The following is a 17,303-nucleotide window of genomic DNA, read 5'->3' as shown; positions in this document are numbered from 1 at the left end:
GCATTGCTGGTTTTCTTGGATGCGGAGAAGGCCTTTGATAGAGTGGATTGGAACTTTCTATTAAAGACTTTAAAAAAGATGGACTTTGGGGATCAATTTATACAGGCGGTTTCAGCAATTTATCAAGAACAAAAGGCACAGATTATTATTAATGGAAGTTTGACAACAGACTTTAATATTGAAAAAGGAACAAGACAAGGTTGTCCATTATCCCCATTGTTATTTATTTTAACATTAGAAGTCTTGTTGAATACAATACGGGACTCGAGCACTTTGAAAGGAATAGTGATAAGGCAAGAGGAATACAGAATAAGGGCATTTGCAGATGATCTGGTTGTTACCCTAACACAGCCGATGGAATCAATAATCCAGATGAAAGACATTATAGAACAATATGGTACAGTATCAGGATTTAGATTGAACCAGAAAAAAACTAAGATGATAGTTAAAAATATGACACAAGATCGAAAACAGGAACTTGAAAGCAAGGCAGGTTTTGAGATAGTACCAAGGGTTAAATATCTAGGAGTTCAGGTTGCAGAATCAAATACGAAACTGTTTCAAAATAATTATGAGGTGTTGTGGCGAGACATACAGAAAGATATGGAGACCTGGAAAAAACTGCAGCTGTCTCTACTTGGAAGAATAGCAGCAGTTAAGATGAACATTTTGCCAAGATTTCTTTTTTTGTTTCAAATGATTCCGGTGCTTAAAAGTGATAAACAACTGAGAGAATGGCAAAGAGGACTGAATAAGTTTGTCTGGAATGAGAAAAAGCCAAGAGTTAAACTGAAAATTATGCAAGATGTTCCAGAAAGGGGAGGCCTTAAACTTCCAAACCTACAATTATATTATGAAGCAGCAGCTTTGACGCAAGCAAGTGATTGGTTTGGAAGGAAAAAGACTGGAATATTGAATATAGAAAGTTTTGATCTTGAATTTGGTTGGCATGCTTACTTATTTTATGAGAACAAAGTGGATAAAGTATTCAAAAGCCACATACTTAGAGACTCTTTGATGAGAGTTTGGAAGAAGCACCGACTCAAATGGGATTACAAAATACCGTTATGGCTCGATCTTGGTCATATCATGTGGAATACAAATATAATGTCACTCGGGGGGTTTTTATATAAAGTTCTTTTTGCAGATGGCAACTGAAGACTTTAGAAACGCTGTTGGAAGAAGGGATTAATTTAACTTGGTTACAGTATAATCAACTTCAATTGAGATGGAAAGAGGACCAAAAAACTGGTATAATGATGCATGAGGAAGAATTGGTTAGACATATAAAAGAGAAAGGTCCAACGCATATTAAAAGGGTTTATAATGTTTTGTTAGAAAGGGATTCAGAAACTGAATTGGTTAAAGATTGCATGATAAAGTGGGCACAAAATTTTGCAGAACCAGTGATGTTGGAAACATGGGAAAAAATTTGGGTTCAGAATGTTAAATTCACACAGTTGCAGAACTTGAGGGAAAATTTTTACAAAATGTTTTATAGATGGCACTTAGATCCTAAGAAATTGTCGTGCATGTACCCTAATGTTCAACCAAAATGCTGGAGATGTGATTGCCTAGATGCCACATATTATCATGTGTGGTGGACATGTAAGAAAGTGAAGGCTTTTTGGATAAAAATCTGGTGGGTTATGCAGAATGTTTTGAAGAAAAAAATTCAGTTTTCTCCACAATTGTTTTTATTAGGTATAGCTAAGGGTTTTACATTGGGTGAAACAAAGTTGATATTGTATATGATAACTGCAGCGAGAATATTGATAGGTCAATATTGGAAAAATGAAGCTATGCCTACTATTGAAGAATGGACTTTGAAGATGGCCAGTTTTGCAGAGATGGCGAAGATTTCAGCATATTTAAAAGATCGCTCACAAGAGACTTATGTATGGGAGTGGAAAAAGTGGATAGATTATGTGCAGAATAAATATCAAACTAGGAAATATCAGATAGCTTTTAACTGAAAGTATTATATAGGGATAGAATAATAATAGAACTTTGTGAAGATGTGAAAAATAAACGGGGGGTGGACGGGTTCAAGTTTTATAAAAAGGGGATTTTGATTTGGATTACAATTTGAGGAAGTCTGGGGGGGAGGGGAGGGTTAGGGGGGTTTGGGAGGTTTGGGAAGGTTGGGGGGGGGGATTGGGGAGAAAATGTAATTGTAAAACTTTTTCAATAAAAAAAAAAGAAATCTGCTGTGAACTCCACATAGGCGTCAGGAAGGGCATCCGGCCAGTAAACGCTCAGCTTCTCATCCTACCCAGAATTAAGGGATTACAGGATCATAAGAAGGGAGAGCAAGATCAGGAGCGAAGAGAAGAATCTCAGATATTTCTTCTTTCTTTGCAGAACCTTTTTGTGATATCATGTGCAAAATGGTGATTGCGTGTGGTGTCGTGCTCTCCTTCATCATCTCGGTTGTCCTCTCTTCCTACTTCATTCATCGATACCACAAGAATGCGCCAAAAACACCCATCGCCTCGGCAGAGATGACCTTCCGGCGGCCGGCTCAGGCCTATCCCATCAACTACTCATCCAATAATGTCCGTCGACCATCGATGGACTCCGAGAACCAAATGTCAGTAGATGCATTTAAAATACCTGTAAGTTCTTTTCATTTTCAGCTGCTTAATGAGGAAGATAACTTACCCGGCTTTTATTTGAGGCTTTGCCTTATTGCGAGACAGCGTGTCCCTGAGTGTTCTGCCTCAGCTACGGACCACAAAGAACGCAACACACACAAAGTCGGTACAAACCTTAGTTTACTAATTAAGGACTACTAATGAGCTTACTTAGTAGTTGTTCAAACACAAGTACAGTTTAAATCAGTCTTTTCTGAATAAGGGCTGTTAATTTAACTTCATTAACAGCCGCCAAGAGTCCAAGAAATAATAACTCAATTCTGAGGTACAGTCTTTCAGTTAACCGTAAGCTTACTGTGGTTGGCAGAATGCTCAGAAGCAATTTGCAGGAAAAGAGAGAAGCAAGAGCCGATCAGACGTTTCTGGAGTCAATACACGAAGGAATATGAACAAAGTTGTTTTCTGCAAAATGGCTCAGTCGTCGTCATTCCTTAAATAGGCTAGGGGAGTGGCCAATTAACCCCAAGCCTTACTCTCGAGGAGACCTCCTCCTGAGGAGCCATTCCTGCCTTTTGGCAGCCCTGCGCGCCCGTGCATTTAGAAGAAGCTCCTCCTCTTCTTCCTCTTCACTTATGGGAGCTTCTGAAGGTTCTGAAGGCCCTGGCTGAATCCCCGCCTCTGGCACCAACTCTTCTCCAGCCTCCTCATTGTCTGACTCGGGTGCCAGCTGCACAGGCTGCTGGCGAATCACCACACCAGCCTCCTCACTGTCAGAATCAGCTACCAGCTGCACAGGCCGCTGACAGGCCACAATACTGAGGGACGTAGAAGGTAGAGGAGGAAAGGAATGTAAAGAAAAAAAAGGGTTTAATAAGATTTTTGGAAGGATTCATTAACCGGCTCTTTACCGCCCATATTAGTTCTGGCACACCACTGTTCGGTACCAAGTAAAATGCACTAACCAAGTTTCAGAAAGATCACTGGTAAATCTCGGCTTACTATTTGGGGATAAAAATAGATGAAGTACTTTTCTAGGCATTTTTCCTTGTGAAACAAGAGCAGTTCGTGAGTTTATTCTCAAGCAGATTGGAGTGTGTGTATGTGTGTTACCTGATGTTAACGTATACTTAGTCTAACACTGCAGTCACGCCTTTTCTTTTTGTTCTTTTTAACTAACCATGATTTTCTAAGGAAAGATTAAAGTATGGGTGGTGGGGTTTTTTTTAGCAAAAATAATCCCTAGTTTCAAACAGGCAAATTTATTTAAATTTTAGTTTTAAAAACTGAAGTGCAAAATGCATTAGAAAAGCTTTGGCATTTGTATCTTCATTTGTATTCCTTTGGGAAAAAATTGTCTGTATGTCTGTCTTGTCAGCCTGCCTGCCTGCCCCCCCCCCACCTCTCTCTTTCTCCTTGTCTGTCTCTCTCTCTCCACCCACCCACAATATCTATCTGTCTGTCTGTCTGTCTGTCTATCCATCCATCCATCTATCCATCCATCCATTCATTTATCTCTCTGTCTGTCTATCCATCCATCATCTATCTATCTATTTATCTATCTATCCATCCATCTTCTATCTATCTATCTATCTATCTATCTATCTATCTATCTATCTATCTATCTATCCTTCCCTCCCTCCCTCCTTCTACCCACCCACCCACCCACAATATCTACCTATCTACAGTATCTATCTATCTATCTATCTATCTATCTATCTATCTATCTATCTATCTATCTATCTTACTTTATCTATCTATCTATCTATCTATCCATCCATCCATCCATCTATCCATCCATCATCTATCTATCCATCCATCCATCTATCTATCTTCCATCTATCTATCTATCTATCTATCTATCTATCTATCTATCTATCTATCTATTTATCTATCTATCTATCTATCTATCTATCTATCTCTTCCATCTATCTATCTATCCATCCATTCATTTATCTGTCTGTCTATCCATCTATCTATCCATCCATCCATCCATCCATCATCTATCTATCTATCTATCTATCTATCTATCTATCTATCTATCTATCTATCTATCTACCTATCTGCCTGCCTACCTACCTACCTACCTACCTGCCTACCTTCCATATATCCATCCATCATCTATATCTATCCATCCGTGGTGGCAAAGTGGTTAGAATCTATCTATCTATCTATCATGTGTCCGTTTCTGCCTGCCTGCCTGAATCTATAGAAAGCTGTAGAAAAGCTACAGCTAGCAAAAACTACCTCGGACTCTCTGAGATCTAATCAGGCTGGATGGTCAGCTTGATTCAAAAAAGATCTTTTCATCTGGAAAGATTTTTTTCCCAGCAATAATCCATCTACCTGCATCTTAGTTTTAATTTTTCCCATGCAATCTAGTGAGCTTTAATCAAACAACTCCTTCAACTTTATTTCCCATTGTGTTCCATGCCAAAATTTTATACAATAAAGCATTTGCTTGAGAGAGGCACATGCAGAGTGGGTGGGGAAAACATAATTTCTGGCTGCATTCACATTTTTTAAAATAAAAAAAAAACAGTGTAAGAGATGTTTGTGTTTCTAAAAGATACATATATCAGGGTATTTCCATTCTTTTTTTTTTTTTAATGTACCTTAAAGAAAGCTGCACATAAAAATTCAATGTGTTTGGTGCTCTGAGCCTTGCGTTTTCTTGCAGACACTTCATTACCAAACTAGGTAACATCATCAGTGCAACCCTCAGGTACAAATAATCTCTTCTGTTGGTTAAAAATTCAATATATAATGGAGGTGTGCATGTAACAGCTAACAGGTTTTATTTATCCCCTCTATTTCTGATTGATCAATAGAATTATTTTCCCTCATGGGTGGCTTAAAAGCAAACATTAGAAAAAAGTGGAATGGATTAAGAAGTCAGGAACTTTAAAACTAACATGGCCTAGCATTAATACATTGGTATTTTGTTGTTGCAAAGTTGTGTCCAACCCATCGCGACCTGATGGACAATGTTCCACCAGGCCTTCCTGTCCTTTATCATCCTCTGGAGTCCATTTAAGCTCACACCGACTGCTTCAGTGACTCCATCCAGCCACCTCGTTCTCTGCCGTCCCCTTCTTCTTTTGCCCTCAATCTTTCCCAGCATTAGGCTCTTCTTCAGTGAGTCCTTCCTTCTCATTAGGTGGCCAAAGTATTTGAGTATACATTGATATGATTAAATAGAATGTTTATGGATCGCAATTAGATGTTAGGTGGAAGGCTGAAATACTCTCTAAAGTAAAGTAAAGACCAACTTTTTTAGAATGAGAAGGAGGACACGTGTGTGTGTGCCATGTCATGTTTCGGTAAGAAGTAAACAAAGCCACTTGCGCACGGCGCACTCTCTCAAAACAATTCTCCTGTGCGGAGCGCATGCATCTCGTAATCGCATCTCGCCGCACTGTACCGAGCCTTGATGAATCGTCATGTCAAATACAAATATGTCACATCACATGCAACGGATTGCCTCGGTATCGATCGAATACGGAGATTTACAGATTAGTCTTCAAGTATTGAAAAGGAGGACCTGTAGGAGGACGCTTTTTGAGAGAGGACAGAACTTACAAAAGAAGGACTGTCCTCCCTAAAGGAGGATGATTGGTCATCTTATCTAAAGCAGAAGTACATCTCCACCCCAGGCCATCCCAACGATGCCCTTGAAGTCCCAGTGCCTGGAGGCCGTGCGGATCTGGATGGGGAGTAACAGGCTTCGACTCAACCCTTCCAAGACCGAGTGGCTGTGGCTTCCGGCGTCCCGATATAGCGAGCTGGTGCCATCGCTGGCTATTGGGGGCGAGTTATTGGCCCCCATGGATAGGGCTTGCAACTTGGGGGTCCTCCTGGATGCACGGCTGTCTTTAGAAGAGCATATGACGGCCGTGGCCCGGGGGGCTTTTTATCAGGTCCGCCTGATTCGCCAGTTGCGTCCCTTTCTGGATCAGGATTTCTTATGCACAGTCACTCAGGTGCTCGTCACTTCCCGCCTGGACTATTGTAACGCTCTCTACATAGGGCTCCCCTTGAGGAATACCCGGAGGCTCCAACTGGTGCAGAATGCGGCCGCGCGGGAGATTATGGGAGCGAGGGGTCGCTCCCATGTGACACCTCTCCTGCGTGAGCTGCATTGGCTTCCAGTGGTCTTCTGGGTGCGCTTCAAGGTGTTGGTTACCACCTTTAAAGCGCTCCATGGCATAGGACCTGGGTATTTGCAGGACCGCCTTCTGCCGCCGATAGCCTCCCACCGACCAGTACGCTCCCACAGAGAGGGACTCCTCAGGGTGCCGTCAGCCAGGCAATGTCGGCTGGCGACCCCAAGGGGGAGGGCCTTCTCTGTGGCAACTCCCGCCCTCTGGAACGATTTGCCCCCGGAGATAAGAAGGATATCGGATCTCCGGGTCTTTCGCCGTGCCCTGAAAACTTTTCTTTTCCATCAAGTAGAGCTGGCGTGAACCCCCCCCTTTTTTTAGTTTTTTAGTTGTTTAGCTTTTAATCTGTCAATGGGTTTTAATTCGAATTGTTTTATAATTGGGCCAAAGTATATAATTCTTTAATAATTTTAAATTTTGTATTGTTATGTGTTTTAGTTTTGGCTGTGCACCGCCCTGAGTCCACTAGGAGAAGGGTGGTATACAAATTGAATAAAATAAATAAATAAATAAGTGTGAAACTCAAGACCTGGGGGCCAGATCCGGCCTGCGGGGTGCTTAGATCTGGTCCACGAAGCCACCGTGGAAGCAGCAAAAGACCAGCCCACAGTGCCTCTGCCAGGCAAAACTGAGCTAGGGAGGGCTGCGGGTGGCCCTCCCAACCTTCATTTTTGCTGGTAGAGGGCTGCAGGAGGCCATCGCAGCTGAAAACGGAGCTCAGGAGCCTGTTTTCAGGGGCAGAGTGCTTGAGCTGCCACCAGTGCCCACGACATGAGTGATGTCGAACTGGCCACATTTACCTTGGCCACGCCCACCCCAGCCCCCGGAGGTCAAACACAACCCTGATGTGGCCCTCAATGAAATCAAGTTTGGCATCCCTGCTCTATAACAAAAGTTGGGTGTTATTATTTGCAAATCACGGGTTTCCATGTGCATTTTGCGATCTGACCATATTAAGCCCGTATGAACATCAAACATCCCACATGTTTCTGTTCATTACAATAGTTTATTTGTTAGTTATGTGCTTTTTGATAGAGAGCACAACACATGATTGCTTGTTCTACAGGAAGGAGCAATTGGATTACAGTTAACTAATTTTTTTTCTGAAGCCTGCAATCAATTATTTTAATGTTTCCTAGCAACCTCAGCCAGCAATTTCCCCTTGCAGCTGCTAACAACTGTGCCAGTGCGATATATCAAATTTAGTTCTTTGCTGGAGAAAAAAAAATGTCATTGTTTAAATGAAAGCAAGATTTGATTTGGTTTTTAAGAAGTAAATTGGGATCCGGTTGTCATAGTCACCCATTTGTATCTTGAATGACACACAGAGAAAGAAAGCACACACACACACACACACACACACACAAAAAACTGTTTGCTTTACAATACTTAGCTCTATAAATAGCCCCCAAATGGTGAAGGCACAAGGACTTCGCTCCAACTTCATTTCCAGACTGTATTAGGTGTTAAGTTTGCACACTTGTTAGTTGTTCGTCTTCTCAATCTTCCTTAATTTTTCAAGAGGTCGGTGGTACAACTGCATGACCAATAGAGGAGAGGAGAGGAGAGGAGAGGAGAGGAGAGGAGAGGAGAGGAGAGGAGAGAATAGAATAGAATAGAATAGAATAGAATAGAATAGAATAGAATAGAATAGAATAGAATAGAATAGAATAGAATAGAATAGAATAGAATAGAATAGAACAACAGAGTTGGAAGGGACCTTGGAGGTCTTCTAGTCCAACCCCCTGCTTAAGCAGGAAACCCTACACCACTTCAGACAAATGGTTATCCAACATCTTCTTAAAAACTTCCAATGTTGGAGCATCTACAACTTCTGGAGGCAAGTTGTTCCACTGTTTAATTGTTCTAACTGTCAGGAAATTTCTCCTTAGTTCTAGGTTGCTTCCCTCCTTGATTAGTTTCCACCCATTGCTGCTTGTCCTGCCCTCAGGTGCTTTGGAGAATAGCTTGACTCCCTCTTCTTTGTGGCAGCCCCTGAGATATTGGAAGACTGCTATCATGTCTCCCCTAGTCTTTCTCTTCATTAAACTAGACATACCCAGTTCCTGAAACCGTTCTTCATATGTTTTAGCCTCCAGTCCCCCAATCATCTTTGTTGCTCTTCTCTACACTCTTTCTAGAGTCTCCACATCTTTTTTACATCATGGCAACCAAAACTGGATGCAGTATTCCAAGGCATTATAAAGTGGTATTAACACTTCACGTGACCTTGATTCTATCCCTCTGTTTATGCAGCCTAGGACTGTGTTGGTTTTTTTGGCAGCTGCAGCACCCGGCTGGCTCAATATTTAAATGGTTGTCCACTAGGACTCTAAGATCCCTCTCACAGTTACTACTATTGAGCAAGGTACCACATACCCTGTACCTGTGCATTTAGTTTTTCCTGTAGAACCATATATTTGGAGTCAGAGTTGAAATGAGGGGCCCTCTCTGAGCTTGCTTATTTTCTTGCAGACGTTTCATTACCAAAATAGGTAACATCAGCAGTGCTGGCGTAGTCATTGAAAAAAACTGACTTATAACTTTTTTTCACACTTAACAACCATAGCAGCATCCTCATGGTTACGTGATCAAAATTTAGACACTTGGCAACTGAGTTGTATTTATGACTGTCTCGCTTGCCATCACAAATATTGGGCTCAATCGTGGTCGTAAATCCAGGACTTATGCAAGGTTTTAGGAATAATAATAAGAACTGTAACCAACTCAATTAGGAAGTGAAAAAGTGAAAAAGAAAAAGAAAACATTAAGAGCTGAGGTGGTGCAGTGGTTAGAGTGCAGTACTGCAACTACTTCAGCTGACTGGCAGATCAGCGGATCAAATCTCACCGGCTCAAGGTTGACTCAGCCTTCCATCCTTCCGAAGTGGGTAAAATGAGGACCCAGATTGTTGGGGGCAATATTCTATTTAGTATACTGTCTTTGTTGTAAGCCGCCCAGAGTCCTCGGAGAGTGGACGGCATAGAAATATGAATAATAAAAAAATAAAAATAAAATAAAAATAAATAAACAGCCTGAAGTGCAAACCATGAGTATTTAGGTATTAAAAGCAGATTTTTTTTCCATGGAAGCCTTGTATGTTATTTGTTTGTATTTATGAGTAGCTTCCCAGAACAGAAAAGCAATTGTCTAGGATGAATAAGGTGGCTTCTCAAAAGAATCGTCCTTCCCCTTCGAGTTCCATAAATCAACACAAAGTGTATTTACAAACACCCTGTTGGCACCAAGAATACTGAGAGAATTTAGGCAGATTCCAGCATAATTGTCACCTACTATTTATAAATGTTAAGTTCTCCCAGTCTTATGGGTTAGCTGTCAAGCCTTCTGCAGTTGCAAAATGTAGACCTGGGAACTCTTCCAATCAACCATCGTGGACTATGTGTTTTAACAACAACCCTCTTAATTTGGCCAAGTCTGGTATAAATACTAGATCCACAGCTCTTTATCCCAAAGACAGGACCACTTTCTTGTGGTTATGTCCTGTTTTTATTTTATTTCCCTCCCCCTATTTTCATCTCGGGCCATGGATCTCAACCTTTAAGTTTAGGCAGGGGTGGGCTTCAAAAATTTCAGCAATGGGTTCTTTGCCCAGTGGCTGGGTGGGTGTGGCCATGGTGGGCGTGGCCTAGTTGGCCTCCTGCACCATGGTGGGGAGGGGGATGTTTTCGCCTTCCCCAGGCTCTGGAGGCTTTCCTCGAGCCTCTGGGAGGGCGAAAACTGCCTCCCCAGGGCTCCAGAGGCTGGAAATGGCTTATTTCTGGCCTTCCGGAACTTCCGGGAGGACTGTTTTCCCCCCTCCGTGAGCCTACGGGCCCTGCACTTATCTCGCATCCAAAATGGGCTGCATGGAGACTCCTGGGAGGGGAGGGCTGGGGTGGAGTGGGAGGGGCGGGATGGGATGGAATGGGTGGGACTAGCCAAGGGTGGGATTTGGAGGTTCTTGGAAGCAGCCATAGCATTAGCTACGGGTTCTCCCGAACCTAGGCGAACCCGTAGCGGCCTACCCCTGAGAATAGGTAAATCTAGGTCTACCATGTTGTGCTATGGGGACCTATAGTTGTAAGTCATAATATGTTGTAGTTACCATGGGCCACCAAGGGTGGTGGTGCTGTCCAGTTTCTAAGCAGAATCCTGTGATCCAATCGCCTCCGTTGGAGTTTTTGATCATCGGCTGCCCTAATTTAGTTTTCAGCTTTCAAATAGAGACTGGACAACCATTTATCTCAAATAGTATAGAGCAGGAGTGTCAAACTCAAGGCCTGGGGGCCGGATCTGGCCCGCAGGGTGCTTAGATCTGACCCGCAGGGCCGCCCTGGAAACAGTGAAGAACCAGCCCCTAGTGCCTCTACCAGCAAAAATGGAGCTCAGGAAAGCCACACCTGGGCTCCATTTTCGGCTGCGATGGCCTCCTGCAGCCCTCTGCCAATGAAAACGGAGGCCCAGGAAGGTTGCCCCCGGTTCAGACCAGTTCACAAGAACCAATAGTAAAACTGGCAGGAGGCTCCGCCCACTGACCCGGACGTCATCAAAGGTGATCTGTGCATGCGAACTAAGCACGATGCGAAATGGTAGTAAAGGTAAGTAGAACCCACCCCTGAGCCGCACGCTCCGTTTTTGCTGGCAGAGGGCTGCAGGAGGCCATCGCAGTGGAAAACAGAGCCTCGACGAGTGATGTCGAGCTGGCCACACCCACCCTGGCCATGCCCACCCGACCACCCTCAGCCCTCTGAGATCAAACACAACCCTGATACGGCCCTCAATGAAATTGAGTTTGACACCCCTGGTATAGAGTCTCCTGCTTGAGCAGGGGGTTGGACTAGAAGACCTCCAAGGTCCCTTCCAACTCTGTTCTTCTATGTTCTATTTTTCCCCTCTTCTACCTTCTCTAGGCAAACTAAACTGTCTAAACTAGACAGTGCAAAGCTCTTTCTTGGTTTAAAAACCTGCAATGTTCTTTTTCAGCTTTAAAAATCTGCATTTAAAAGATCCTTTGATATGTGTGGTTGACTGGTTTATATTTAATGTCAGTGCAATAGTGGGGATGTGTGTATCAGACATTTACTCATTTTTATTTGGCCTGTATAAAACCGCACTGGTTTTCCTTTTTGTTTAAATCACTAATCATGATTATTATAGCATTACTCTGGTGTTCTACTGCTATCTTCTGCCTACGTTCAGAAAACATTCAGTAATTAGAGTAGCAGAAGCAACCTGGAATTAAGGAAAAACTTTCTAACAGGACAATGAACCAGTGGAACACCTTGCCACCAGAAGTTGTGGGTGTTCCATCACGAGGTTTTTAATAAGAGATTGGACCGGGGGTGGGTGAAATCCAGCAGGTTCTGAGAGGTTCTGGAAAACCAATAGCGGAAATTTTGAGCAGTTTGGAGAACCAGCAAATATCACCTCTGGCTGGCCCCAAAGTGGGGTGGGAATGGGGATTTTGCAATATCCTTCTCCTGGAGTGGGGAGGGAATGGAGATTTTGCAGTATCCTTCCCCTGCCATGCCCACCAAGCCACGCCCACAGAACCGATAGTAAAAAAATTTGGATTTCACCACTGGATTGGACAGTAGTATACCTATCTGAAATGGTATAAGGTCTCCTGCTTGAGCAGGGGGTTGGATTAGGATTGACGTTTCATTATCCCACTAAGTCATATCATCAGTGCAACAAGGACCCTTCAACAATATTAATCTTGTGCTCTGAAAGAGAGAAAGATACAGCTAGCAGATGCACCTACCAGATGTTGCTCAGTTTTTGTTTTGCTTAATCTTTCTCCTCTTCCTTTTCTCTATAGGAAGATCCTAAGTGGGAATTTCCTCGGAAGAACCTGGTGCTCGGCAAGACTCTTGGCGAGGGAGAATTTGGAAAAGTTGTCAAAGCGACAGCTTTCCGACTCAAGGGCAAAGCTGGCTACACCACCGTAGCGGTGAAAATGTTGAAAGGTAGGTTCTCCCTGGGAAATTCTGACAATAATTTGGAAAGAACAAACTGGCTGCTTTTGTGTCAGAAGCACTGAAGTGCTTCTGGATTGAAAGGATTAGCCGGTGACACCAGTGTTTTCCAGGGGGGCCCCTGGACCTTTTGTGTCCCCATTAATGTTCTCACCAAAGTGGTACCTATCTATCTACTTGCGATTACTCGCTTTCGAATTGCTAGTGTGATGACCCAGGACCCAGGCATGAAGGCAACACAGCCAGCTAATAGTTCAAAACTTCCCTTTATTGCTCCAACTTTCCCCCCAACGCTCCCACGTTTCTGCTAAGGCCTGGAGCAAAGCATTCTCTCTCTCTCTCTCTCTCTCTCTCTCTCTCACACACACACACACACACACACACACACACACACACACACACACACACAGCAGCTGCCTCTGGCTGCAAGGAGTCCAGCAAAACGCTGTTAGCACAATGGCTTCAAAGCGAGAAGTCCAGCGAGGCAAAGGAACAAGGCAATAAATCCATGGAGCAAGCAAGAAAGCAAAGAGTCCACGAAGCAAGGAACAAGGCAAGAAGTCCTGCAAACTCTAGACGTCAGCAACAGCACACAAAACTCCACAAATTCAGTGTTTGTTCCTAACAAATGCCCTTCCCCACAGCATCTCCTTAAGTCTCAGTCCCCAGGTGTGCCTTGTGAGGAAGGGTGGGGTGCTCTCTCCAGAATCTTCAGGTCAGCCTGCATTGTTCCCATCTCCTCTCCACTCTCCGTGCTCAGGGATCAGGAGGGGGTGGACCTTACTCATCACCTGAGCTCCATTGCTCTTCATCTCCACTGCCTGCCCTCTCTCAGTCATCTTGTCCCCATTCCTCCCTGAGGGCAAGCCATCCCAAGCCTGAGGGGTCCGGGGCTGCCTGTTCTGCTCCTCCCCACATTTCTCCGAAGCCAATGAGGCCTCCTACTCGACCTCCCATCAGCCCCAGCTCTGGTCCATCCTCCTCTGCAGATTCAGGCTCCGACAGAGGCATTACAGCTAAATCGGCAGGAGCTGGAGCCAATGAATGAGCTCACCCTGCCCCACAGCAAGCCTCTGGTCTCCAACGCAGGCTTGCTGATTGCTGATTAGCCAGCGTCCTAACAACATGAGCCACCACGTTCCCTAACTATGTGAGTCTGAGAGATAGCATCCTTGTCATTGGTTCCTTTTGGACGAAGTGCATAGGGCAACTAGCTTCTTCCAAAGAATCCTATCCCTGGTAGCATCTTCAGCATCTTCCCATTTGATGTCCTCTGTCCATAAGTCATCTTTGAACGTCTGACACCAAGTTTTGCATGGTCTACCCTGCCTCCCCTTTCCCTCTGGCAGGTCCCATCTTACACCATACACTGTTATGCTTTCCTTTACAGTGGTCCATATGCCCAGAAACATTCGATATTGTATGAACCCACAACCAGTGTGGCTGTAGTAGCTTGTCAATTGAGGAATCTGGTGGCCCTTTTGTCTTCAACCAACCTCATAATAAGATTTGATTTCCCTGATTTACTGTCTATGTTTTTTTTATATTGTTCCTGTTCATACTTTAATGAAATAAAATATAAGTATCTTTTAATATGAAGCCCAGCTAATTAATAGGAGTGTACCTATGTAAGTGTAAAAAATCTAAGCAAATATGTCTGTTGATCCCAATCCTTGGGCTTAAACAAGTTTGATTTCTATCCAAATCAAAATTGTGCTTTCCAATTCTTCCCAGTTGTCCTTTCTAAACTCCCCTGTTTAACTTCCCTGTGCCTATTCTTTCTTTAACCTCTAATAAATATAATCACCAATGCGGCTTTCCTGGAAAAAAGTTTAAATAGATGTGTCACTTTCCACCCAAATGTGTTGGTACTCTTCCCCCTTGTAATTACTGTGAGTTAGTCATCCTTCTTTGGCATTTGGATAACAGTTAAAGATTGTGTAGTGCTCAGGAATTGTTCACCTCTACACCTGCCAGGGATGTATGGCCTCGTTGCTGAATTATCCGTCAGGCTGACATGGCTCATATCATATTGTTCAAAAGGGAGGACACAAAACTATAATAAAAACAATTAGACACCATGCTTCAAGCTCTTGTCCTTTGAAGATCATTGTAGAAAGCGGAGTTATGAGCTGCGGTGGCGCAGTGGTCAGAATGCAGTATTGCAGACTAATTCTGCTGACTGCCGACTACCAGCAGTTCAGCAGTTCGATTCTCACCGGCTCAAGGTTGACTCAGTTTTCCATCCTTCCGAAGTCGGTAAAATGAGGACCAAGATTGTTGGGGGCAAGATGGCTGATTCTATAAACTGCTTAGAGATTCCTAAGAGGTCTGTAAGGGGCGTGCATAAGTCCACCAACGTGCCTACCGTCCCTGTCCTACTGCCCCCATTTATTTGTATCCATTTCCTGTATTCATAATCATGTTTATGCTTATACAATATCTGTTATCTTATACATGCTTGACAAATAAGTAAGTAAGTAAGTAAGTAAGTAAGTAAGTAAGTAAGTAAGTAAGCCATAGTTAGGGGTCCCTTAATAAGTGGTCTCTTCCTGTTCTGTTCCACAGAAAATGCTTCTTCAAGTGAGCTCCGGGATTTACATTCTGAGTTCAACCTTTTAAAACAGGTGAACCATCCTCACGTCATCAGGCTGTATGGTGCTTGTAGCCAGGACGGTAAGTATTTGATTTGATTTCTAGAGAATTTTGATTCCTGGAGTAAAAGGATGAGCAAGAGAGAACGAGTAACCTTAAGAGCAGAAGTGGAGGAATGAGTGAAGGACGACTATAGAACATAGAAGGACAGAGTTTGGAAGGGGTCTTTGGAGGACTTCTAGTCCAACCTCCTGCTCGAGCAGGTGATCCTATAGCATTCCAGACCAACGGCGGTCCAGTCTCTTATCGAAAATCTCCAGTGATAGGAGCACCCACAACTTCTGAAGGCAACTTCTGTTCCGCTGGTTGATCATTCTCACCAATGGTAGGAAGAGAAGAAGAAGGAAAAAAGTTAAGAGACATGGTCCATTTCTTTTAAAAATAAATCATCCTGGGAAATTTTGCTCTTTTTAAATTCCTGGCTGGGCAAAACATTCAAGAGTTTAAAATCTAGAGTTGCCTATGAAGAACCAGCGTTGTTAACTGTGGCAGGGGTGGGTTCTACTTACCTTTACTACCAGTTCGGAATGGGAATGGGAATGCGCAGATCGCCAATGACGACATCCGGGGCAGTGGGCGGGGCCTCCTGCCGGTTTTACTACCAGTTCTTGCGAACCGGTCTGAACCAGGGCAACCCACCACTGAACTATGGGTAGCATGGTCTTTTTTATCTGGACTACTGAAATTGCTGCCATGAGCAGTGGCTTCAGATTCTCCATTTCTAAGCCGCGTCCATTCTTAGGCAATTGTTGTATTATTTCTAATCTTGCCTGGTGAGGATCTCTGCTGGTTTATGCTGTGTTGCATTTCCTAGATCCATAGTTGATCAGGAATATCTGTTTAGCAGAGCTGTGCAGAGTGCTGGATTGAGATAACAAACCATGATTGGGAAGATGTATAGCCGCTACTGGGAATGTCTTAAAAGCAATGTTTTTCAATCTTGGCAACTTTAAGCTGGGCGGACTTCAACTCCCAGAATTCTGATTGGCTGGGGAATTCTGGGAGTTGAGGTCTACGCTTCTTAAAGTAGCCAAGGTTGAGAAACGCTGCCTTAGAGCTATGGCTTCTGTTCCTGGCAGCTACTTTCCAAACTGATGAAGACACCTTTGACTTAAGATGATCCCGAGAGGTCAACCTCCTAAATGAAAAATGGTAGAGAAGAGCTTAGAAATGTATCCCCTATTGGTAGCCCACCAAACACTGAGCTGTAATTTCCAAAAGTCAAGGGAAGCTTTTATTGTGCATACGTTCCTTGTGGGACATGACTTCAAGCAGACCAAATGATGAATGGTATTGCAATGAAGAAAGGCACACATTCAATTTCGCAACTACTAAGATTGTTGGACGAGCAGCTCAAAAACAGCCAGGGAAATGATTGAAGCCTGGGAAACAGGTCCTTTGTCAGTCAACAGGAGTGCTGAATTACCACCAGCTTATCAAATCAAAGGACCTGAGGCAGGGGTGAAATTCAAAAATTTTCCCTACTGGTTCTGGGGGCGTGGCTTGGTAGGCATGGTGTGACTTGGTGGGCGTGGCAGGGAAAGGATATTGCAAAATCTTCATTCCCTCCCCACTCCTGGGGGAAGGATACTTCAAAATCCCCATTCCCTCCCCACTCCAGGGGAAGGATACTGCAAAATCCCCTTTCCCTCCCCACTCCTGGGGGAAGGATATTGCAAAATCTTCATTCCCATCCAACTCTGGGGCCAGCCAGAGGTGGTATTTGCCGGTTCTCCGAACTCAAAATTTCCGCTACTGGTTCTCTAGAACCTGCTGGATTTCACCCCTGAGCTGAGGACTTGGCAGCACAAGGAAACAACAGCCAATTACCAGCACCACATAAACACAACTCATAGAACAGCCCAAAGCATGTATTCCAAAAGAGAGAAGTTCCCTGAAGATGGACTCCAGCA

At 43.7% G+C, this 17,303-nt stretch overlaps 1 protein-coding gene across 1 annotated transcript in view; it reads left to right on the top strand.

Moving 5' to 3' along the window:
- The window catches only part of RET (ret proto-oncogene), a 121,396-nt gene that overhangs the window by 88,371 nt on the left and 15,722 nt on the right, over positions 1-17,303 (top strand). The window contains exons 11-13 of the mRNA XM_034423448.3: positions 2,365-2,618; positions 12,579-12,726; positions 15,304-15,411. Coding sequence (XP_034279339.2) covers positions 2,365-2,618; positions 12,579-12,726; positions 15,304-15,411 — 510 coding nt within the window. The remainder of the gene's footprint in view (positions 1-2,364; positions 2,619-12,578; positions 12,727-15,303; positions 15,412-17,303) is intronic.

Source organism: Pantherophis guttatus, chromosome 6 (assembly GCF_059756535.1).
Source record: "Pantherophis guttatus breed Tessera chromosome 6, ASM5975653v1, whole genome shotgun sequence".
Classification (NCBI taxonomy): Eukaryota; Metazoa; Chordata; class Lepidosauria; order Squamata; family Colubridae; genus Pantherophis; species Pantherophis guttatus.
Note: the sequence above shows the minus strand (reverse complement) of the source record. Positions and strands in the feature narration are given on the sequence as shown.